Source organism: Pituophis catenifer, unplaced genomic scaffold, assembly GCF_029215685.1.
Source record: "Pituophis catenifer annectens isolate HBS135680 unplaced genomic scaffold, rPitCat1.0.hap2 SCAF_1, whole genome shotgun sequence".
Classification (NCBI taxonomy): domain Eukaryota; kingdom Metazoa; phylum Chordata; class Lepidosauria; order Squamata; family Colubridae; genus Pituophis; species Pituophis catenifer.
This window is the reverse complement of record NW_027256881.1, coordinates 13,108,397-13,133,985: the sequence shown is the minus strand read 5'-3', so window position 1 is coordinate 13,133,985 and position 25,589 is coordinate 13,108,397. Positions and strand designations below refer to the sequence as shown.

At 38.7% G+C, this 25,589-nt stretch overlaps 1 protein-coding gene across 3 annotated transcripts in view; it reads left to right on the top strand.

Annotated features, from left to right (window-relative positions):
- GTF2I (general transcription factor IIi) overlaps positions 1-25,589 on the top strand; it is a 74,012-nt gene that overhangs the window by 28,677 nt on the left and 19,746 nt on the right. For 2 of the 3 annotated variants that reach the window (XM_070932064.1, XM_070932063.1), the window contains exons 11-17: positions 5,903-6,004; positions 12,631-12,696; positions 16,000-16,183; positions 20,563-20,621; positions 22,236-22,307; positions 22,409-22,592; positions 25,239-25,297. In XM_070932064.1, the coding sequence (XP_070788165.1) occupies positions 5,903-6,004; positions 12,631-12,696; positions 16,000-16,183; positions 20,563-20,621; positions 22,236-22,307; positions 22,409-22,592; positions 25,239-25,297 (726 nt within the window). Of the gene's footprint in view, positions 1-3,908; positions 3,972-5,902; positions 6,005-12,630; positions 12,697-15,999; positions 16,184-20,562; positions 20,622-22,235; positions 22,308-22,408; positions 22,593-25,238; positions 25,298-25,589 lie in introns of all 3 variants that reach the window. The other variant, XM_070932065.1, reaches the window with a different exon arrangement.

Sequence of the window (25,589 nt, the reverse complement as noted above, 5' to 3'; positions counted from 1 at the left end):
GTCTTGCATTCTTTTTTCATATTCCACATGGTTGTGTATTTATTGTCCTCCCCTTGAATTGTGATCCTGCATGTTTATTGTGGAAAACTATTGAGAAATATTTTCAATATAATCTCCCTTTCCCCCTTCTTCCATCTTCCAGTAAACTATAAAAGCTATTTGGAAAGATTTGATAGTTGGTTTCCTCCATCCAATTTGTTTTCTCTATCAGCTTCGGTGGATTTTATTTATCTTTTTCCTACTGAGTGGGCAATAGTGCTGCTACATAATAGAAGATCTGGAAAATATGAAGGCAGATATGTGATTTTTTAAAAGGTGGCAATGAAAAGTTAGATATGTGTTTGTAATTAATTTACAATTATTAAATTTTATAATTAGGCCTGTCTTATTTCAATTATTTCAATATTTGGAACTAGCAGTGCAAGATTTGGTGCAATGGGATGCGAAAAAAGTATAAACAGTTATTTAGTTGTATGATGCTTGCTAATACGAATTTTATTGAACAGATTTTCTCTTTCAAATTTAAAGACCTCATTTCTGAAAAGGGATTGTTGCTGTTGCTACTACTGAGAATGTGACTGGTGCTTGCCAAAGCATATATTAACTTTCCAGTTGGTTTCAGTGCCATAATATTAAGGATTCTTGTTTAATAAAAGCTGAATTGGTGGGCTACAAATTGTAGTTCATAGGAACATTTCTATTATGGAAATATTTTTTGAATCAACATACTGCTGAACAGTTTTATGAAGCATTAAGCATGTCATTAGATTTATCTCCCTGTTCATATTTTAAGATCATATTGTCAAATTACTGTGGTTCCTGAGCCTCTTTTGTGCATTGTAAAATAGAATCTGAAAGTAATACTGTTTTGGACTGATCCCAAGATAACGTTACTGAATAAGCCAGTATTTATATCTATTAATATATTTATTTTGAATGTTGAAGGAACCTCCTCTGTTCCTTTAGGGTTGTGTTACTTATTTTGATGGAGTGAATCTGAAAAACTGTTGTTGTTTTTTTATTAGAATCTGAAGAGGAAAATTCAGCAGGTGAAAAAGGCAGTCAACATTTGTATTAAAAATAGTACCCTGTTTTCCCCAAAATAATACATCCCCTGATAATAAGACCAATTGGGCTTTTGAGTGCATGGCAATAAGGCCAAGTGCTTATTCAGGGTTCAAAAAAATATAAGACAGGGTCTTATTTTGGGGAAAACATGGTAGACTTAAGTTAACAGTTGAAGTAGCTTAATAGAAACTTTTCAGAAAGCCTTTGGGGATATGTATAGGGTATTAAAGGATCCTTAATTCTGTACAGTGTAAAATGGCATATTATTGTTTGGACATAGAATCTTTTCCATGTCTTCTTTTGTTGGTAACCTTTTATGCTGTGTAGATCACTTACCTGTCAGTGTAAAATTTTGAATCTGTTTGAAACATGCTTCATTTAAAAAAATGATCACTTGCTGTCCCTTTTTTCTCTGATTCAGATTAAAGAGGAATTCAGAAGTTTGTTTTTGTTCTTCATTAAACAGAGATGGGTCTACTATCCATACTGATTAATCTTTACTATGGTTTATTTGAAAGAGATGAATTTCAACTTTTGTTCTATAATGTTGGCTTGGGTCAACATGCCTAATAGCAATAGCACTTAGAAGTTTATACCGCTTCATAATGCTTTTCAGCCCTCTCTAAGTGGTTTACAGAGTCAGCAGATTGCCCCCAACAATCTGGCTCCTCATTTTATCGACCTTAGAAGGATGGAAGCCTGAGTCAACCTTGAGCCAGTGAGAATTGAACTGCCGGCAGTGGGCAGAGTTAGCCTGCAATTCTGCATTCTAACCACTGTGCCACCATGGCTCTAAATTGTTGAGTTTAAAGTTGGAAAAACTTGTTCTAGATTGTGTGGCTATATGAAGAGAACACCACATTATGTTTTGTATATGTTATTCCCAAAGTCGATATCCTGCACAACATGTTTCCTGACATGCCTTGCTGGTAGGCAAGAATGGGAAGTCTTAACTTCAGAAGAAGACATGATAAGGAAAGTACAACCTTAAAACATTAAGCAAGGTTCAGCAATTCCTAAATTGGAATGGAAAGCTGAATTCAAATCCTTCATGCAACTGTCATTTATATATGCTGCTTTCTGATCCTTCTTGAAACAAGTGACTTACTAGAGCATTATGCATATATAATGTTAGTAAGGTTTGTTTTGCTACGACAGTGAAGAAAAGTCATGCTCTAATACAGCATTGAGAATTCCACGAACCTTTACTAACTAGTCTTCCTACTCACATGGGCCAATACTAGATTTTAAATTGAAAAGCTGAGTGAGTTACCTAATTCAAAACATATTTTCATGCTTACATGCCTGAAATTTAGCAGACTATACCTGCTTTGCTCTCCCAGATTTTCATTAACACAATGGTTACATTTCTATATGTATATTTCTAACTGACTCTGGAGACAATATAAGAGTATAAGTTATATTGTTAGAAATCTCCTTCAGAGAATAATCTATATGTAACCTCTTTCTAAAGTGCAGTTTTTGGACTACAATTTTGGGGTTTTTTTTCCATTTCTGCCAAAGGACAGTGAGCATGGTTAAACATGTGTTTGAATAAATGTTTCTTAGTATATTGAATAAATATACTAAGTATATTTCAGATACTTTAAAATTAATGACTAAAAATGATGGAAACAGTTCTGCTTGAAGATATTAGTAATTTAGTACCTTACTTCTGCTTGAATCGGACATTAATTTTATTTTCTAACCTTTTTTCATGTTATTTACATTTCCTAATAAAGATGGACTCTTTAATGTTATATGCAGGTGGTCCTCAACTTAAGACCACAGTTGGGACTGGAACATACATTGCTAAGCAAGGTGGTCATTAACTGAGTCACATGCCCAATTTTATGATTTGTTTACTATGATGATTAAGCAAATTTCATGGTTATTAAGCGAATCTGGCTTTCCTTGTTGTAAACTACCTGGGAGGATAGCAAAGGATGATCACATGACAATGATAAAAATATAATTTTTGAAAAACTGGTCCAGTGCATGGATAGAGCCAATTGTAGTTTGGAAATATCAGCTCTTTGAATCAAACTAGGTTAAGAAATGCTGGAATTTCTTCCTGTGTTATTGATACAGGCTTGTTTCTCCACCAGGTCTGCCTTGAAGAGCTGAGTGGAAAAAATCAATTGAATAATGGAAGTAGTGGAGTCCATTATCCTTGTTATAACCCCCTTCTCTGAGTCTTTTGACTGTTAGAAAGAGCTGTTGATTTGGATTTGATATGCTTTCTGACTTTGGCACTGGGAATAGGAAAGAAAATAAGAACAAGAATGTCTTATGTTGACATATGATGCTGTATCAATACTTTATGATACTTCCATTATATAAAATGTTACGGCTGATAATTGATGACTTCAGTGTGGGGAAAAAGGTGAACCACTCAGTAGGTTTGGACAGCTATAGAATACAAATGAACTGGAGAAAATACTATTTGCAGTTACAGTTCTAACCTTTAGACAACAGTTGTAGTGTTAACATACATTTTTAGAAATATTACTATAATCATTCTCATTTGTTTGCATCATTGTAATTGTCTTGTGTGAGAATTTGTGAATTTCCTATATTCATCATTTTGAAAATGTTTGACAGCAAAGACTCAAATGAATCTAGAAAAAAGCTATTAATCTTGCTACTTAAACATCTACACGTTTCTATTTTCATTTCATAGATTTTAAAACTTGTGATAAACTATTTTGGCTTATATGTTATGGGTCTGTTTTATCCATAGTGTACAAGATATATGTTGACCTGCCCCTGTCGAGTAAAATCAGTCTTACAGTGTGTCTGCGCCGTTCAGATTTGGTTTTTTGTTCTGCTTTTTTCAGATTCTTCTCAGCATGCCACTTCTGAAACAAGTGAGGATCCTGAAGTGGAAGTGACCATTGAAGGTTGGCCATTTTCTCAACTAATTTTATTTTGCTCACTTGTTTCAGAAGAATCTCAGTCATGTGGCATTGTGTACATCACTTCTATCCTTCCTCCCAAACCCTTCCCATTCCATAAGATAAATTGTGTTGGGCAAGCTAGACTTTTGTAAATGCTGAATTTGAATCATCATGTTTTCTAGAGCGGTTGATGTCAAAAGTGTAAAAAAAACGGGGGGGGGGAGAAATATTCTTATCTGATATTACTGCTTACCAGAAGGAAGCCATTTCAGCAGGTTCTCTTTCAACTGAGGATGTTTCATTGGGCAATGATTAAAGCTATGGAAGTTCTCCAGAGTATTTGAGAAAGATTCACTCATTTGGTAAAACCAAAAGACGTGTTTGTCTTTAATGTCCCCACATCATTTTGATCTTGCTGAAGTTTGTAAGATTTGAAGCAAATAAAACAAAGTGTTCACTTGAGAAATTCAAACGGTAGATTTGGGAAGTAGAAAATACCTTGTGAAGTTGACTGCCTAATGTTAAGGTCTGATAATGTACCTCAGAGCAAAGTCTTCTCAAATCTGTTTCTTCCTATACTTATCTCCTCTCCACCCACTCATTACCTGTAACAAATTGCTATTTTAAAAACTACACGAATCTCATAAAAGAAAGAAAAGTGAGATGAAAGAAATTGAAGAACTGAAAGGGCGTTCAGATTTTGCAGTTCCACAGTAATAACTACTGTGCTAAGAACTGTGAATTTAGTAAACAAGGTTGGTTGAATTCTGATAAGACTATGTTTAGATGATGTATGACTTGATCATGCTTAGTTATTTGGATATCCCTGGATGAGAAATAGGAAAATAAGATATATTTCTGCATGTGAAGAAAATAATATTGATAGTTTTTCCTGCATGAAAAACAAAAGCACCATGTTCTGTGATGTAGTATCATATTTTGTAAATAAAGTTAATAAGAGTAAGTCTCTCAGTGTTAAATTGTGTTATTTTATTTACTTTGTCATAAATTTGAAGGGTGTGACATTGTAGAAATATAATCTCAGAACATAGTTACAATGCATTTTTTCTTCATCTGTGTCTGTTTTATTTCTAGTAATGGCAAAAGTCAGTCTCTTAATTTTTCGAAAAGTATTCAAGAATACTAGTCACTATTTGCTAACAACCGACTCACACTGGAACATCTGTTCATTTTATTTTGAGCAGCTGTTGAATTGTTCCTGGTGGGCTAATTTAGGTTATGGGGGGGAGAAAGGGTGGAAACAAAACTACAAGGGGTTTTCCTATTTATGCATGTGTATGTTTGCATCAGACATCTTCTTTTCTCTTGCCTCATAACTTTTTAGTTGATAATTGCATCCTTGAATATATAGTTTAACATACCTCTTAACATAAATATGCTTTCCTTTTTAAATGTTTTGTTGGACATTATTGATTTCTTTCTGTTTAAAATGCAAGCTTACTCACATTTATTAGATCGCTAGTGACATTTTACACATCGATTCCTCTTAATTTCAGTGTTTATTCATTTATTGCTGGAATTGCAACCCAATTGTCTCTTATCCCACAATCTACCAATATATTTATTTTGTATTCTGAGAGAGATTTATATCCTCTAACTTTAGGATATTTTTATTTTCAAGTCATTTAATCTAATGTGGAAGCTTTATATTTGGTTGAAACTCCAAACTGAATGGGGTAGGATAGGGCCTTGTTGAAAGAAAGATGGGAAAAGCCAGGGTGCACATTCTAATCCTACTGACCTAATTTGAGTTTTAAGTGGGAAAGTTAGGGTTAGGGTAGAATTGATAAAAAGAGTTGATAAGTGTATCCTTATTTTGGAATAGTTCAACAGCAGATTATTTGTCATGATTTTTAAAGACAGTGAGATAATGTCAAGTAACAGCTGTGATGCATATGTTTGTCTCTCTGAAGATGATGATGACTATTTACCACCACATAAGAAGACAAAGAGCATAGAACCAGTTAATGATGCTTCCAATGTGGGGAGAAGAAAAGCCAGAGAGTTCAATTTTGGTAAGTTTTAAATGATATTATTATAAATCTTTCATTTTGAACCAATTCTGGTTTAGACCTATCCATTGGGAAAGTTTCAACAAGGCTAATTAAGAATGTCCTTCACAAGACCTTTTTTGCTAGATCATTGTGGCAAGATGGTACGCCTGGGAGGGGTGAGCAAATAAAGGTAGGAGTATATGCCAAGGGTATATATGTTGAGAACCAGAATATAGACATATTCATTAAGTTCTGGGAAGGAAGATAGTATTGAGAAGAGACTAGGCCTTATTCTTGTCTCACTGAGGCATAAGAGGAAAGGGAGGAGAAGCACAATAAGATTTGCAAGATTGTATTATAGCTACCATATATACTCGTGTATAAGCTGAGTTTTTCAGCACATTTTTTATGCTGAAAAAGCCTCCCTCGGCTTATACTCGAGTGAGGGTCCCACTTACCTGTTCTCCGGTGCAGTGCGGGTGTTCTCCGCTCTCTCCCTCTCATCTGCGGGCACCTGCAGCCTCTGTGGGTGGTCCGATAACTGCTGATATCACCACTCTTCTTTTCTCCTGCACGCTGGCAGCCTCTGTGTTGTCCGTGCCATACTGGGCAAGAACCTCTTTGCTTCTGTGTGCTGGTACCTGGGGCGCACCGCATCCTTGTCAGATGAATGTTGGATGCGTCCGCTTTTCTTCTCCCGCTCTTCTCCAGGGCTATGACCAATGACGTAGCCTTTACAGTCTTACCTGTGCTTGGTCATGCCCCCTTGCTCCGCCCAAGCATTGCTGAATACAAGTACTGGTATATCTCTGGTCTTGGATATACAGTACTTTATTTACAGTACTTAGTCTGCTATATTTTATTTTTTTATTTTCTTACTAACCCCTATCTGGACCCAGTGTTGACTATGCTTGCATAGAGCAGCCTGTGTTAGGGCTCATAATATACATGCTGTGTTGTGTATGCACTGTGTTACTGCATGTGTTGCATTAGCACTTCCCATACATATGCGGTAACTCTGCGTATGCAGGAATGCAGCGCATGCAGTAACACAGTGTGTACACAACGCAGCGTGTATATTATGAGTCCTAACACAGGCTGCTCTATGCAAACAGTCATGTCATCACATTCTGGAATATCATCAGCCTGCGTTAAACTATACTCAAACTATACAAGCTGCGTTGTATACATGTGGTAAGGCAGCCTATGTAGTAATGCAGCGCATGCAGTAACACAGCGTCTATAGTATGAGCCCTAACACAGGCTGCTCTATGCAAACATAGTCATGTCATCACATTCTGGAATATTATCATACCAAACTCTCCAAACCCTGAATTACTGTCAGCTCCCTTGGTGATCCAGCATGTTTTGGGTCTCGTGGTGTCTTTTGAGTGCGATTCTTTTGGGGGATATCTGTTTTCCATGGTGAAGTCTATCTGTCTTGCTGCATTCTATTGCCAATTGTTTTTACTTGTATAGTTGCCTGGACACCACCGTTTTTACTGTAAATTGACCTCTTTTAAGAACTATAACTAGGGCTTATTTTTGGAATAGGGCTTACGGTATATTTTGAGAATTCAATGGCTATGGTACGGCATTCTTTTTTAAAGTCTTTTTTTTTATGATGTTAGAAATGGATCCCAATACTTCTAATCCTGGACCAAAACAAAAATGAAGGTCATATGAAGCTGATTTCAAATTTAAGGTTGTGTCAAGAGCAGAAGAAAGCAATAACAGTATTGCAAGTAGGGAATTTTGTGTTGATGAAAAACAAGTGAGGGAGTGGCGGAAAATGAAAGCTGACTTGGAAAAGATTCCAAAGGCAAAAAAAGCACAACGTGGTTTAACGACTTCATATGGGGCTCTAGAGACTGAATTGCATAAATGGGTTATGGAGTGTCGTCAAAATGGTTACTGCGTAACACGCATGGGAATTCGCTTACGTGCCCTTCAAATGGCTAAAGATGACAAATTAAAAACACCAGGCATTGAAAATTTTGTTGCATCAGCAGGATGGTGTACCCGCTTCATGAATAGGTTTGGCCTATGTTTGCGGCAAAGAACAAAGATTTTACAGAAGTTGCCAAAAGACCTTGATGAAAAAGTGATGTTATTCCATTCATTCATCATAAAACAAAGAAGGACCCATAACTATGACCTGGGAGATATTGGGAATATGGATGAAATACCTATGACCTTTGATCTTCCAAGCAACAGAACTGTGGCAAGTTTGAGAGACAAAACTATTTTACTCAGAACCACAGGAAATGAAAAAAACCATTTCACAGTCATTCTGTCATGTTTGGCTAATGGAACTAAGCTGCGGCCTGTCATTATTTTTAAAAGAAAGACCTTGCCTAAAAAGGTCAAATTCCCACCATGGATTACAGTGCGCGCACATATTAAAGGCTGGATGGAAGAAGACGGAACAAAAAATGGCTGGAAGAAATTTGGAACAGACGACCAGGAGCAGCCTTAAAGAAAAAAACCATCATTGCTACTTTGGGATATGTTCAGAGCCCACACATCTGATGGCATAAAAAAATTGGCAAAGTCTTTTCAAGTTACTTTGGCCGTTATTCCAGGTGGGCTTACATCTGTATTGCAGCCCCTAGATGTGTGTTTAAATAAACATTTCAAAGACCGTGTGCAAATGATGTGGCATGAATGGATGTCATCTGGTCAAGCCCAACTGACAAAAGTTGGAAATCTGATGAAGCCCGACATAGAATTGATAGCAAAGTGGGTTCGTGATGCATGGGAAGAGATTCCAGAGGACATGGTGCAACGCGCCTTCAAGAAATGTGGCATTAGTAATGCTATGGATGGCAGTGAAGACAGCGCTTTGTATGAGAACAACAGCAGTGATGGTGATGACTGCGAACTCAGTGATGATGACAATGTCTATGCTGATAACCTCACACCAGCTAAAGCTGAAGCTCTGTTTGGACATACAGATGAGGAGGAGGAATCCAGTTTTGAAGGATTTTAACTCTTGTGTTTTAGCTTGGTTGCTGGTTGAGCTAAGGTTTTTGTACTTTTAAAGTTATTGTTGATACCATATTGTTTTTGTTGACCCTCTTTTCCATTTACAGAGCTAGTTTACTGTTTTTCTTTGAAATAAATATTCAAAAACATTTAACCTACTGATGCCTCAATTAATGTAATTTTATTGGTATCTATTTTTATTTTTGAAATTTACCAGTAGCTGCTGCATTTCCCACCCTAGGCTTATATTCGAGTCAATAAGTTTTCCCAGGTTTTTTTGTGGTAAAATTAGGTGCTTCAGCTTATATTCGGGTTGGCTTATACTCGAGTATATGCGGTTTCTTAATATAGTTCTGCTTTTCCTGGGGAGTGTGGTGCCTGATCTGGTCTATCTCAAAGGGATGACTATAATACAGGTAGACCTTGACTTAGGACCACAACAGCTAAGATATCGGCGCTCACTCCAGAGCCCCAGAGTTTGCGTTGTTCCACTAAGTTACAAGCCACGCCCTCCCTTGCCTCAGTTGTTAAGTGAATCACTGTAGTTGATAAGTTAGTAACCCGGTTGTTAAGTGAATCTGGCTTCCCCTTCTGACTTTGCCTGTCAGAAGGTTGCAAAAGGTGATACATGATCTTGGGACACAGCAACAGTCATAAATATGAACCAGTTGCCAAGCTTCTGAATTTAGATCACATGAGCATGGGGATGTTGGAAAGGTCGTAACTGAAAAACGGTCATTAGTTACTTTTTTCAGTGCAGTTGTAACTTTGAACTGTCACTAAAGGAACTGTTGTAAGTCAAGGAGTATAAGCAGAGTCACACAAGGCATAAATGTCATCTCAATTCCTCAGCTAAAACAAGCAGGAACCTGTATTGTGCAGTTGTGATATAGGAAGATGCTAGAGGTGAAATATGATTTAGTGACAATGGCAAAGGGATTGTTTCAAATTGCACAAGAGAAGGCAATGGTAAACCAAGCTGTGTGATAAAGCCAGAGTTACAGGATTGAGAGGAAAAAGAGACAGCAGAGCTTGGAATGGGCCAGGAGAGAGCAAAGTCAGACCTTCCCTAGAAAGTCACAGAGTATATCTATAATTATTGCATATATGCTTTAGAAATTTTATATAGAAAGAGTGGTACCAAATATTCAGTATGGATTTGGAAAAGACAGAGGAACGTGAGACATTCCTGATTCAGACTGGATTATTCAGAAAGCCAAAAAATAGCAAAAAGAAGTCAGTATGTGCATTGTTTATAGAACGTTCTTTACTTGTCAATCATACAAAGCTGTGGAACATGCTTAGAAAAATGAGAATTCTGGGGGTGATAAGATGAACTGAAGAAGGCTCCATGAAAGCAGAGCCAATGCAAGAGATGACTCCCACGGAGAGGGAGCTGGTATGATTGTCAGGGAGAGGGCATCCGGGGGGGCAGTGCAGGGAGGATGTGCGATGGAGGGTTGGGCCAAGGTATGTGTGAGAGATGCCATGTATATCAGGGAGGATGTGTGGAGGTATAAGTGAGGGTGCTGCACAGGTGGGAGGGTGTGTGTGAGAGGCACTGTGGGGGCTGAGAATTTCTGAGGATGGTGAGTGCACTGGTCAGGGAAGGTGTGTAGGGGTGCAGAAGTTATAGGCATAAGCCCAGGGGTGGGGGAGTCTTACACCAGCAATGTATGACCTTCTCTGCTGGCTTCCCCATTGACTTTCTAGGAAAACTGGGAGGGAAGGTTGCAAATGGTGATCACTTGATTGTGGGGCACTAAGCAACTAGTCATAAATGTGAGTTCCAAGGATTGGTTGTAACTGTTCAATGCCGTTGCAACTTAGAATAGTTTCAGACTGAATACCAATAGCACTTAGACTTATATACCGCTTCACAGAGCTTTACACCCCTCTCTAAGCAGTTTACAGAGTCAGCATATTGTCCCCAACAATCTGGATCCTCATTTTACTTATCTACCTCGGAAGGATAGAAGGCTGAGTCAATCTTGAACCTGGTGAGAGTCGAACTGCCAAATTGCAGGCAGCCGGCAGTCAGCAGAAGCTACTAACCACTGTGCCACCGTGAATGGTTCTTTGTTGAGGACTACCTGTACATGTCTGCAAGATGATGCAAAATCTTGAGACAACAAAACACTGAAAGAGACTTTTGAAGAATGAAATCCAAAAGGAGTAGCTACAATATCAGACAGATGATGAGAATGAATTAGAAAAAGATACTTCATTGGATCTACAAAAGAAACTGGCTGTGACTTTAAAATTTAAAAAGGAAATGTACAAATGAGAAACCAAAAAAGGGATCTGGATAATTCTTTCCTATTGGATTTACAAAAAAAGCTTGTTAAACCCTGAACTCTTGGTGAGACAAAGAAGAAATGAAGAGAAATCAAATTCTACAAGAATGACTGAAATACCTTGAAGTTCTCTGACACATAAAATCCAAGATTGTCATACTGGCCATGGGGAAAAAGTATATATTTTGTAGAACTAAATAATATTGCCTAGACATATATTTTAAAGATTCAAAATGTTCATATGAGAGTAGATGTTACAATAGATGTAATCAAGCTCTTCATCAGGCTTCTTTGAATTTAAATATCATTGAAAATATGATAGAAGGAGGACAAGAAGGTAGTGATTTGACATCATGTACAAATCAATAAGCTAGACTTTTATAGAATGTAGTAATGTGGTTGATAGTGTGGAGTTAAGCTAAGTGGTCTTGGACTTGTTTCATGTTTGTTATATAATTGGGGATAGCCTTAATTCTGACATGGAGATGGATTGATTCTAAACCAAGCCCAAATTTTATTTGGGCCTAACATTTAAAATACAAGTTTTGTATATAAATTCTTCCATAATTTAGAAGGTCTCCTTAACTTTAATGGAAATAAGCTAATGACTCACTTGCTAAAGAGAGATAATTTTTGTTTTTAAAAAACGTGATTGATTGTCTGGGAGATGGATGGATGGATGGATGGACGGATATAGATTTGTTTGTTTGTTGCAGGATTTACTTTCTATATTCACACATTAGCAACTAGATAGAATTAATACTTAGAATGAAATAAGTTAAAAGGTTTGGTATATCTTCTAGAGCAGAGGTGTCAAACTCAAGGCTGGCCTATGGGCCGCCCTGGAAACAGCAATGGACTGGCCCACAGTGCCTCTGTGAGTGAATACAGAGCTCGGGAGGGCCATGGAAGGCCCTTCCAGAGCTCTGTTTTTGCTGGCAGAGGGCTAGCAAAACGAACTAAAAACAAAACAAATGGAGAAATGTTTCCCCTTTTACATTTCAGCATCCAAAAAGGGACAGGAAAGGAGAAAGGGAAAGGAAAGACAAAGAAAAAGAAGGAAAGATAGGAAGAGAGCAAGGAAGAAAAAATAAGGAAAGGGGGAAGGAAGAAGAAAGGAGAATGAAGAGGGAAGGAAAAAGAAAAGGAAGGGAGGAGATTATAATGAGAGGGAGGGAGGGTCTGAGGGAAGTGCTGCCTTAGCACTTGACCACCACAGGTGCACCCGACATGAGTGATGTCGAACTGGTCATGCTTCCTCTGGCCACGCTCCCAAGGTCAAACATAACCCTGATGTGGCCTCAATGAAATCGAGTTTGACACCCCTGCTCTAGATGCTAACAAGTGCTTTTTTCCTTTCAGAGAAATGGAATGCCCGAATTACAGACTTGAGAAAGCAAGTTGAAGAATTATTTGAAAGAAAATACGGTATATGTCTTCCTCCCCCATTCCCCAGTTGTCCAGTTATATTTGAATACTTCTAATAACTTCTTAAAAGTTTGACTTCTTTATGCCTTTGAGTCTTTTGGTGTATTGTTCTGCCATTGTCCAAGAGCTGTCAATGCCAAAGAGTGCTTATAACTGATTGGTTCTGCAGACTTAGAGAGATTGCAGTAGGTTTTAGTATTTTCTGCTTTACTGAAGGGCCTGCTGTTGGAAGTTCTGCAAGGTAATAGTTTTTAGATTTGGCTTCCTAAGAATGCAAATCCTCTGCATGGAATTTAAATACACTGCCAAGAAGAGCTGTAGCCTGGGACCTGCACAAAACAAAATATTGCATATTTTGTGCGAATTAATTTTTCTCCTGTGTGGTTTGAAAAAGGCATCTATATATGAGTTAATCTCCTATACTGCTTGGAAGGCAGGAATCTCATGACAAGCAAAGCTAATGTTAATGATGGTACTCTTAATCTCCTCCTTCAATTCTGTTTCCCACTTTACCCAGTTTAGGCCTCTCAAAAAGTTTTCATATTCTACTACAGCTCAATTCTGTTCATAATTTTATTTCTCTTACTTTTTTTTTTTTTTGCACACTTTTAAAAAAATTTCTATATTCTTTAGTTGTAGAGGTATAGGTAAAGAATCTACCAAGTATCAAATTAAGGCTGAAAAAAAGGCAAAAGGGCTTTTGTCTAAGATATTTTACTGCTGGAGCCAGAGTGCTTTTTTTTTGGAAACTGGAAAATAATTATCCAAGGTTGCTGGATCCAAGGAAGGCTTCTTCTGAACGGGGTATGCAATGCCTACTTAAATACAGTGAGACAACCCCTGGTATCAAAGAGATTCTGCCAGCTTTCTGAAACTGGTTACAAATACATGCTAACTGCCCAAAAGAGCCAGGAAGAGCATGGATTCCAAGCTCCTTTCCACTTCATCCAAATCTAACAGCCGGAATGAATCCAAGATAATAAAACAAGTTCCTCCACACACCCCACCTAGGAAGAGACATAAATTTTGCCAAATTTAAGTATATACAGGACTCATTATCACATTGTATATTTAGGCATGAGCTTTTGTGCTCAGTCATGTTCACTTTTAGTTTACTGGTGCTCCAGGTGTAATTTCTGCCACATCTCCTGAAGACCCTTAATATAAACCAAGATCTTCTATCAGAAAGAGGTAATTTAGGAGCAGTCTTGTCAAGCTGTCATTCCTAAATGTTTTGGAGAATTACACTCTGACTATCAATACAGTGAGCTCTAGCTGCTAGCTCCAAACAGAATGCCAGCTCCAGCCTTTCAGTACTGCCAACACCATAAAACAAACACTTTGTTGTTGTTGTTAGTCGTGAAGTCGTGTCCAACCTTTCACGGCCCCATGGACAACGTTCCTCCAGGAAACAAACACTACCTCAACATTCCTCCAGGAAACAAACAAACACTACCTTAAAGTAAAAACAAAGCAGGGAAAAAATAATAAAACAATAAATTAACAAAATAGAAAATTCCTGGTGAGTTTCCTCTCAGAGCCAAGTGTCAGGGTTCCAAGTAACACCCCCAACGAAAGAAAACTCCAAGACTTGAGTTTCCTCAAAGTTACATTTTATTAGAGATGTCATATTGGCACATCTGGGAAAACCCGCTGGAGATGCCTCCCAGTTACAGCCTTCCAGGTGCAGGGCAAGTTGGCCTTGACTTCTTGAGAAAGGAATGTTATTATGACTATATATCACCCATGCTCCATACAATCCCCCCTCCCAGTTTCCCACAGTAGTAAACATGGCAGGTCTGAAGGCCTAATACAAAAGATGGATTCCAGGCCTGACATCAAGTGTATCTGACATTTTGAAGATGTTGATGTGCAGTTTTTGTAATCTCCTATGTCTGTAGCTGCCTAACATTTAAAAAGTGGAGTTTAGAGGCAAAGGAAGGGAATATGAAAAATGTATGAAAATAGGATGTTTTTATATTGACTGCATAGACGTCTTTTCCTTTGGGTAGACCTTATTTACTCCTAACCTATCTCCCCAATCCACATATTGCATTGTTCAGCAGCATTTCCTGGCTCACAGATACTATTTCAGACTGTAGTACAATAGACCAGATGTGCCATATTCCTCAAATGCTAGAAGACCTTGCAGTATTTAAGACCAGCAAACATTTTGCTATTCTGTTATTATTTTACTTTGGGGTAGCTGAGATCACGGTATGAGGCTGATTTGTTTTTTGATAAAAGAGAACAATTGCCAGACTAAAAAACATTAAAAGCCAGTTTTCCAGCAGTGGTAAAGCCACTGCACAATTCAAAGATTCTTGAAATTTTAGAGGATCCCAAAATAACAAATTACCTGTCCTGTCAATTTTGAATCTACAATTCTCCCTTGATAATTTTTGGATCAGTCCAATCTCTATGCATTGGCAGAATCCGTTAGATATTGAGGATTCTGAAGTGAACTGTAGTACAGTGTCTTCTTTGCCTATGCAGAAGATTGGGAGACAAAGCTGTCTTATTTTGAGTCACCTTAAGAATAAGAACTGAAACTCCTTCTTTCTTCTCTCTTTTTACTTCCTGCCAAATGCAGGTGTTGCTCTGTTCAATGGGTTATTTGCTCCCACCTCCTCTCCCCCTGAGAAATGATGAGAATACAGAAAGAGGGAGACGTAAGATGGTCCTATTACATTTTTACATCCTGACTCTAGATGAAAACATCCTTTTGTAGGTGTGATCATCCAACTGCAGGCCTACATATTTGTAAATAGCAAGTAAACTCAACTTCTGGGTTAACATGGACATGGCATAGATTTATAGTTGAGGTTTGGTATCTGTGTGAACTAGTGTGATATTTCTGAATCAGAAAAATAAATGAATCAGAAAATAAAATATGAATTGATCTGGATCTGTACCATTTATAGCTTGATGGAATAGCTACACTAGCAATCCAGATTTATGATCATTACTATATCTGTAGAGGACTTGCGCTGAGAGATTACAATGTTAAACCGATCAGAAAAAATAAAATTAGTTAATTCTGAATCATAGTTTGACTATATTGTATGTGTTAGAGCTCAAAACCAGGGTGCTAATATATTGTTAATGAAAATTGCTATTGGTCATTGATGCTGTTTGGCATCGGTTTCAGGTTTGGAACCTTGGGGGGGTCCCTCCTTTTATTTAAAGTAGGCTCCATTGAAAATTGTCATTATGGTGGTTACATTCAGCATCCTTTGGGAACAAATAGTTTGGCATTCTTTATTTAAACTGTAATATAATTTTTCCTTGTTTACATTAAAGCTGAAGCTACTAATGCAAAAGGGCGTGTATCTATCCCGTATCCACTCTTCCAATCTCATGTTGAAGATCTGTATGTGGAAGGATTACCAGAAGGAATTCCTTTTCGTAGACCCTCCACTTATGGGATCCCACGTCTTGAACGGATTTTACTGGCAAAGGAACGGATCCGATTTGTGATTAAGAAGTAAGTAAGTTGGATTTAATTTTGTGAAGCAGCCTTTTCTCTTTCCCCAAAAGAATTGCTGAGTTGTGGTGATCTCCTCCATCTCTCTTCACCTTCTGCAAGAACTAGAATTGAGTCAATCGCACACTGAAATTTACTTATAAATAGGGAGGATGCAAAAAAAAATATGTTTCAATCTTGGAACAAATCACTACTTTCTACAAATTCTGGGAAACCATTCTAGTTACCATTTGGCCAACATCATACCCAGAATGTTTTCACTGTTCCGAATTTTGGATAAAACATAATTGGATAGGGCAATAGAGGAAGCTGCCTATATATTCCTCTCTCTCTTCCCTTTTTTTTCTCAGCAATGTCATATCTCTCAAGCCTGCTCCCCCTTCATCCTAGAGTCTTCGCTTTCCTCCATCCCTTTTGCTGTCCCCATGTATGCATCAGTGCAACATATACTGCTGGCCTGATCCTCAATCTTCCCAGTACTTGGTACACTGGTGACTCATGGCAACATCGCCCAACCCTCTCCACAGCACCATCTCATATTCCAGAATGCAGTCACTATTCATGCCAACCCAAAAGTGCTTTTTCAAGAGGCAATTGGACTTTCTGTTTTTTCTTTGAAGACGTTTCGCTTCTCATCCTAGAAGCTGCTTCTTAGCTGAAGAAGCTTCTTGAGTGAGAAGCAAAACGTCTTCAAAGAAAAATCAGAAAGTCCAGTTGCCTCTTGAAAAAGCACCTGTGGGACAACAATGACCTGGATGACTGAGAATTTCCATAGATATTCATGGCAACATTCCCCTGTATCTGCATAGGAGGGAAGGGAAGATAGATGTTGAGAAAATTGAGGAGAGCAGTCTGTAGAATATTCCACACTGGACACTAGACATGATTGAAGGGAGGGAGAGACGGCATAGAAGGCACTGGGAAGATCAGGGCCTAGGTAGGCTGATGGGATACGCCATGCTGGGAGCTGCTGAGGGGAGAGAGGGAGTGACATACTTCAGCCATTTCTTCCCTTTTCTCAACCACCAATCCTAATGTCCATAAATTCCCCCTCCCTTCTCCCTCCCATGCCCTCTTCAGATTAGAAACAAATTTGTACACAAACCAAAGCATCTGAAACATAGGTTTGACTTGAGGCACAAGTCATCCAAAAATAGCTGTCTCATGCTTGAACAGTTTTAGGCACAGATCATTTGGCTAATCTTTACCTTTAAATTAAAGACAGACAGAAAAATGAAATTTGCTTTTAAGAAATCTAGGAAAATTATATTCAATCCTGAACCTAGGATTGAACCTAGGCTCTCCTCTTTCCCCCCCCTCCCCCCCCAGTTAGATAACCAGAGGGAACTGCGTATGCAATTTGGACATTGAAAGCAGGATTTGAATGATGGAGGAGGTCCCGCGAACAAGATAAGCATAAACACAAGCACATTTAACATGATCCTTGACACAACCACTTTGAATAGTAAACATTCAGAGAAAGGAGGAGCTAAATGGAGCTGTGTGCATGTGGTTTTGGCTCAACTATAACTATATCTGCTGATTATGCTAGAGGATTTTAAGTTTCAAAATTCCATGGCTATGCGTTTGATTTGTTGATGGTTCTTAACATCTATTTAATGTCACTATTGATAATATTGAATTATGCTGAGTTTATTAAAGGATTCCTAAAACCATTTGCATCTTTGCTTGCCAGTGAGGAAGCACTTTGACCATTTTGCCACAGTGGAGCCAGGGCACCCGATAGTGAGTATCTGCTCCCACTCATCCTAGAGGCAGGGCATAGTTTTCTCTTAATCCTTCCTCCTATGGGAGGGGAATAGTTCCCTTCCCCAGTTCTAGCCTTGCCTTGCTTTGAGGAATAAATCTATACAAGGGTTCTGACAGCTATCCACATGTTAACATAGATCAGTGTTTCTAAACCTCAGCAACTTTAAAATAAATGGATTTATGCCGGCTGGGGAATTTGGGGAGTTGAAATCCATACGTTTTAAGAATTGTTGAGGTTGAGATACACTGTTATAGATAATAATTTCTTTTCTTTTCTTTTTTTTTCGCCTTTCCCCTTTACTTTCTCCTTTAGTTTCCTTTGTTAAAAAGCCTAAGTGGCTCTCATGACTAACAACTCACAAATGGAAATTCCTATCCATGGACAGTAGAGAATTTCTCTGATAATTGCAGCCAAAGAAGGGATTGCCCTTCAACTGCCACATTCCCTTCAGCGAAACATGACCAGTATTGCAGTTACCAAGCCATGTGTTGTTTACAACTGCCAGTGGATTTGTCATTGGTTCTCTTTGGAGTTCGTTGGCCCAGACACTACACGGAGTGGAAGATGGGGTCCTGGATACTCAACACCCCAAGCCCCCTCTTCCTCTCCATTATTGGACCATTTTCCTATAGAGAAGAGGAAGAAGAATTGTCCCAAGGTAAGAAGGAGAACTTAAAGCCAGTCCCTGAGTCCACCAGGATTTTTTGAAAGCAAATTTTCTACAAGTATTCAGGAAAGTCTACAGGACTCTTGCCTGTAGAAAACAGCCCTCTGTTCCTGTAGATCTTCTGGTGAACTCACTGATAGCAGAGGGGTTCCTGATGGCTTGCATCCCCATCATCTGTTTTCCATTTCCTGAGATATTTAACAAACTCTTCAAACTGGAGTGGAAGGTCTCGGGGGGAATAAGGGGCACTCCTGCCTTGCTATTAAGCTTTCAAGACCATTCCTTTACTAGATACCTTTCTGGTGGCACTAGTCTTGGGGCCACAAAGAATAAAGATAGTGGAAATACCTCCAAGCTTGTAGTAGTCAAACTAGAGATAATCCAGTGCAATTCTAATAAGGCAGCAAGAACTCCCTCACTACTACTGTCTCTGCCTGGGCTTCTGTTCTCTGGCTCTAGCAATTAACTCTATTTGTCTTAAGCATAGAAAACTCAAGACTCCCATGTCTTCTTAATCCAGTTGTCACCTGGAGGCAGGACAAGTCAGTTTATCCACTTGAAAGCAACTCTGATTGAAAGACTGACATTTCGAGAAAATATCTGCCAAATGCTCAGGTGTAAATAACTATAGACATCTTTTTAATGCTCTATATGTCAAGGTCCCTATTTGGAACTGGGCTGTACAAGCGGCAGGTCGGCATGCACATTCACGCATGCACGGAACTGGACTGCACAAGCGGTGGCCCAGGGCGTGTACACGCGCACATGTAGCTCAACTTGTGCAAGTGCTGGCCCACTGTTCGTACAAGTTGAGCTGCATGCGCACACACTGGTCTGCCACTCCCATGGCCCAGTTCCCCTCTTCTCCACCCACCCCAGCCAGACTGCCAAGCTGCAAAGATTGGGGACCACTTAGTCTTATATACTGCTTCATAGTGCCTTTACAGCCCTCTCTAAGCGGTTTACAGAGTCAGCCTATTGTCCCCAACAATCAGGCAGATACTTTTTCGAAATGTCAGTCTTTCAATCAGAGTTGCTTTCAAATGGATAAACTGACTGTCCTGCCTCCAGGTGACAACTGTGCATTAAGAAGGCGTGGGAGTTTGAGTTTTCTATGCTTAGGACAAGTAGAGTTAATTGCTAGAGCCAGAGAACAGAAGCCCAGGCAGAGACAGAAGCCCTTTTGTGTTACTCCCCTGTATATTCATGAGAGAACGAAAGTGAAAAAGACAAACAATGTCTCAGTGTGATTGTGGAAATTGTTTTGACATTGGGAGCCCCTTGAAAGTGCCTTGGGGACCCTCTACACTATGAAAACCACTGTTCTATTGGATGCCCTGTCTTTGTAGGCAAACAGTCCTTGGATTTACTGTGAAAGTCTGTAGTTTGTAGCAGAGACAAGGCCTCCAGCTCCCACCTAATGATTACGGCAGAAAAGTTTCAGCCCCCCTCCCCCCCCATCTATATCTGCCTCTTTATTCCTAATTTTCTCAAGTATTTTATCTTTGCGTCTTTTTCTGGCTTATTCTGAAACTGGGAAATAGCTTATCCTTTCCCACTGGAAAGTAGGATTAGAAGAAATCTAAGCCCTGCCTCCAAGATGTGTGGGAGAAGATGCCCACTACCAGATACCCTCTCTCTGCTTAGAAAATTAACTTTTATGGTAAGTTCAGTGTACCATCTTCTCAAGCCAAACTTGGTTTATCACATTCCTGCGTAGTGTATTTTCCTGTTGAATGATGGTGTTCTTATTTTAGGTTTATAAATCTCTGCTATAATTTGGACTTCTCACATTGTAAAACATATTCTTGTTTAATTTCTCTGTTCGTGGGAATGAGTAGAGGTATATAACAAGTAAAACAATATTTGCTATGGGCTAAAGTTGGTGATCAGAGTGGAATGTTGATTGCTGAAACACAAACTTTGTTTGAATGTTTGCAGGCATGAGCTGCTAAATTCAACACGAGAGGATTTACCATTAGACAAATCAGTTACAGGAGGTAAGTGTGTGTGCACCCCAGTTGTGGCTACAATTGATGTAGATTTGTGCACAATTTTTGATGGAAGTTGATGGTCAACCATTGACAATATATCCATGGTTGTAAAAACCTGAGCTTGGAATTCATCTAGAGAAGTCCACTGACACTTATCTTAGTGTTTGTGGGGAGAGCTAAGCAAAGATGCTTTCTTACATTCTCAGGCCTTTAAATTTGCTTTATGTCAATAATCATCAATTTTAGATTTGTAATTTTTTTAAAGTTTTTTTTTATGTATATCTTTTTAAGATTCTTCATAAACTGTTTTGAAAGATTCATTAAAATATAGTAAACAAATTAAAGCATTTCAGTAAATAAGTCACTGTAATAAAAATGTAGATGCAAAACATTTGTTACAGAAATTATCTATTAACAATTACATTATTTAACGATGCTTAGCTGAGGAGAAACGGTTATACAATCTGATTTATCTCTAGTGGATTGACCCTGCCCGCCAAAAATCAACCCAAATTAATTTCATTGCTTTGAAAAATCTATAACCTGTTTTTAGAGAACTTTTCATAAATAAACATAAATGAATTATTGCACACAGTATCTTTTTATTCCTAGCATTTGCAATTAGTGAAATTGAAATTGTACCAACTAAAAAATGGAATACTTAGATCAGTGGTTTGAATAAGTTTAAGACTGTGTTTCTATAAGTCATAGGCATCTCTTCCTAGCCACAGTGCTGCAAAAATGACAACTTGTCATGATACTATGACACGTGCTCCACCTTTTGTACATATGCCAAGTTTGCAGTGTACATATGCATTCTCTTTTTTCCTCAGATGTACATACATACCTGAGGTGGGTTTTAGCAGGTTCTGACCAGTTCTGGAGAACCGATAGCAGAAATTTTGAGTAGTTCGGAGAACCGGTAGTAAAAATTCTGACTGGCCCCGCCCCCATCTATTCTCTGCCTCCCAAGTCCCAGCTGATCCAGAGGAAATGGATTTTGCAGTAACCTTCCCCTGGAGTGGGGTGGGAATGGAGATTTTACAGTATCCTTCCCCTGGAGTGGGGTGGGAATGGAGATTTTACAGTATCCTTCTCCTGCCACGCCCACCAAGCCACACCCACAGAACCAGTAGTAAAAAAAATTGAACCCCACCACTGATACATACATACCGATACTAACATCTCTCCATGTACATTGTGGATACCTATGCTACCGATACGTTGTAAATATTAAAAGAGCTGAAATGTAAATAGGCTTGTTTCCTGCTGAATTAGACATTTAGTAATAGCTACTCTGAGATTAGAAGTTCATTTTCTGGTTATCCTTTGCCCTGGTTACCCTTGTCACATGATTAGATCTGTCTGGTGCTTAGAAAAGCTGCAATATCTGCCCATATTCGTTGTTCTGTCCCTTATAGTTGCATTATCCTTGATAGCTATTGCTTATAAATGCACTTATCAAAAGCATCTTCCTCTGGCCTTTTCCTCTACCAAAATTATTCATCCTTCAAGATGGAAAGGCTGGCAAAGTGAAATGGAATTTTCTTAGAAAATAAGGAATTGCCTTTGGAATGTTAACTATTTTAGTAAAATCCTTGTTTTCACCATTGATTATAGTGAAAGAAGAATGGTACGCCAGAATTACAAAACTAAGGAAAATGGCAGATCAGTTATTCTGCAGAAAATTTGGTAAGTACAAAAAATGCTATTTTATAAATCAGGACATTTGTAGTTTATGTCTTATTCTTGCACAGAAACTGAGTGCTTTGTGTTGCTATGTTTTTTAATAGCTGAGGCCTTGGGAAGCACTGAACCAAAGGCCGTACCTTACCAGAAATTTGAAGCTCATCCCACTGATCTTTATGTGGAAGGTTTGCCAGAGAATATTCCATTTCGGAGTCCCTCTTGGTATGGAATCCCTCGGCTGGAGAAAATTCTTCAAGTGGGGAATAGGATAAAGTTTGTAATAAAAAAGTAAGACCAATTACTTGTGCATTTCAGTATGTTCTTATTACATTTGCAGGATAAAAAACAATCCAATTTTAAGCAATATAATATATATTAAGGGAATAAAATAATTGTATGGAATTTATTTCTGGTAGGCTTGTATGTGTTAAAATTACAATGAATGATGCCATTCTCAAGGCTTTTCTTTTTTTCTGTGTCATGCTGTTTAAATAATGGTTTCCAAAATATATACACACATATGAACTTTCATCCAGTCTCCAACCTACCTTTTGTGGGAAAGGTTGTAGAGAAAGTGGTGGTACTTCAGCTCCTGCGGTCATTGGAGGAAACGGATTATCTAGACCCTTTTCAGTCTGGCTTCAGGCCTGGCTACAGCACGGGAACTGCTTTGGTCACGCTGATGGATGATCTCTGGCAAGCCCGAGATGGGGGTCATTCCTCCATCTTGGTGCTACTTGACCTCTCAGCGGCTTTCGATATCATTGACCATGGTATCCTTCTGGGATGACTAAGGGAGCTGGGAGTGGGAGGCACTGTGTTACGGTGGTTCTCTTATCTTTCTGGTCGATCACAGTCGGTGTTGGTAGGAGGACAGAGGTCGACCCCTAGGCCCCTCGTTTGCGGGGTGCCTCAGGGCTCAGTCCTCTCTCCCCTCCTATTTAACATCTACATGAAGCCGCTGGGTGAGATCATCCGACGATACGGGGTGAGGTATCAGCAATACACTGATGATACCCAGCTGTATATCTCTACCCCGCATCAATTCAGTGATGCAGTGGATGTGATGTGCCGGTGCCTGGAGGCTGTGAGGGTCTGGATGGGAGTTAACAGGCTCAGACTTAACCTAGACAAGACTGAGTGGCTGTGGGTATTGCCTCCTAAAGACTATGTTGATTGTCCATCCTTGGTTCTGGGGGGGGGAGAAATTGTCCCTCTCAGAACGGGCTCACAATTTGGGTGTCCTCCTAGACTCACAGCTAAGATTAGAGCAACATCTGACAGCTGTGGCTAGGGGGACCTTTGCACAGGTTCACTTGGTACACCAATTGTGACCCTACTGGATCAGGAGGCTCTCCTCATGGTCATTCATGCCCTTGTTAGATTATTGCAACGCGCTCTACATGGGGCTACCTTTGAAAAGTGTTTGGAGACTACAGTTGGTCGAGAACGCAGCCGCGCGAGGGGGAGGGCCTTCTCTGTGGCTGCCCCAGCTCTCTGGAACCAGTTACCTCTTGAGGTCTGGACCATCCCCACCCTATTGGCCTTCCAAAAAGCGGTGAAAACCTGGCTTTTCCGGCAGGCCTGGGGCCGTTGATCTCGCTCTTGCGATCCGGCGAGATCCGGCCATGAATGGTGTGAATGAGTTTTAATGTTTTTAATGTTTTTAATTTTTAAATGTTTTTATGATGATTTTAAATGCATTGTGAGCTGCCCTGAGTCTTCGGAGAGGGGCGGCATACAAATTGAATGAATGAATGAATGAATGAATGAATGAATGAATGAATGAATACATACATACATACATACATACATACATACATACATACATACATGTAAGAACTAGGATATGTTGAATCTGGTCATTTGTGCTTCAAGCAAGAATTCTGGGCTGATTGATTTGACGATCCAGTTTTTGTTTCGTTTTGTTTTCTTGCCTGTCCACAATATTCTCAGTCTTCTCTGGCACCAAAGTTCAAAAGTCAATACTTTTCTGATCCTGCCTCTTCAAAGCCCAACTTTGTATAGAGTATTTCAATGAATAATGTTTCTTGACCTGTTTTGATCATTTCTAGTTACAGATGCATCACAGCATTTGAGTATCTCTTTCAAGGCTTTCTGGCTGCTGTACCTTTACCAAGTGCTTTGGAAAGTACATCCAGTTTGCTTTCTTCTGTTTCTTCATATTTGGCAGCATCTTTTCACATTCATCTTTAATATCTTTAAATTCCTTCCACTATTCTTCTGGCTGTCTATCAATTATGTTTAGTACTTCAAAGCGATTCCTAATGTTCTCTTTGAAAACGGTGGATATAAGATCAAGATCGTATTAGAGAAACTGGTTGGCTTTTTCTTTCTTAGTTTAACTTGTGCAAGTTCCAAGTTGAGTGCTTTATGAACTGTTGCATATTTCAGGTTTTTCTTCAGATTCTTTTAATTTAAAATAAAGCAAGTCACCATATTGAAAGCATCAGAACTTACCTTTATTCCAACCAAGCTTATAGGCCTTGTGTACATCCCAGAAATGTTTTTAGAAAATAAAATTTTATATAGGTTTTGCCTAACAAGATAAAAATGACATATTTCAGAGCTAAAAGAGAACCCCCTATCTTCTTGACTTTCTGGTAAATACATGTGCATCCCTTGTGTGAAAGTTGGGGACTCCAGTTGAAACCAGTTTATGAATTGTAACATTGTAAGATTATAAAACAATTTTTTGTGTAGTCTTAATGATGAGTAAAACAAATAGGGTTTATATGTTTTAAATGCATTTAAAATTAATGACTGGCCTCTGTTCTATTTTGCATTTTGAGCTGCTATAACCTAATGGAGTTGTTTCAAAATAATTTTCATAATATATAATTCAGAAAAGAGGCTGTAAATATTTGAAGGATAAGTACCGTAGAATCATTGTCTATATTTTTTAAATTCTAGGCCAGAACTACTCACAATCACTTCCACAGAAGTTACTCAACCAAGAACAAACATGCCAGGTAAGATAAGTGTTTCTTAAAATGATAGGAACACTTTTCCCCCTTCAGATAGAGGTGCCTTTCTTTGTTTTTCTTCCCATTTTATATCTAAAGATAGAGTATGGAACTTCATTTCTTTTCTTTCTGAGATAGCTTGATATTCTCCTTTGTTCTTACTTACCTACTGTGATTTTAAAGACAAAGGTTTGATAATTCTTACCATATAAAATTTGCAATCTTTCAAATGTTATAATTCCCAATATCTCTTATCATTGGTCATGCCAGCTGGGGGCTACTTTGACTTAAAATTAAG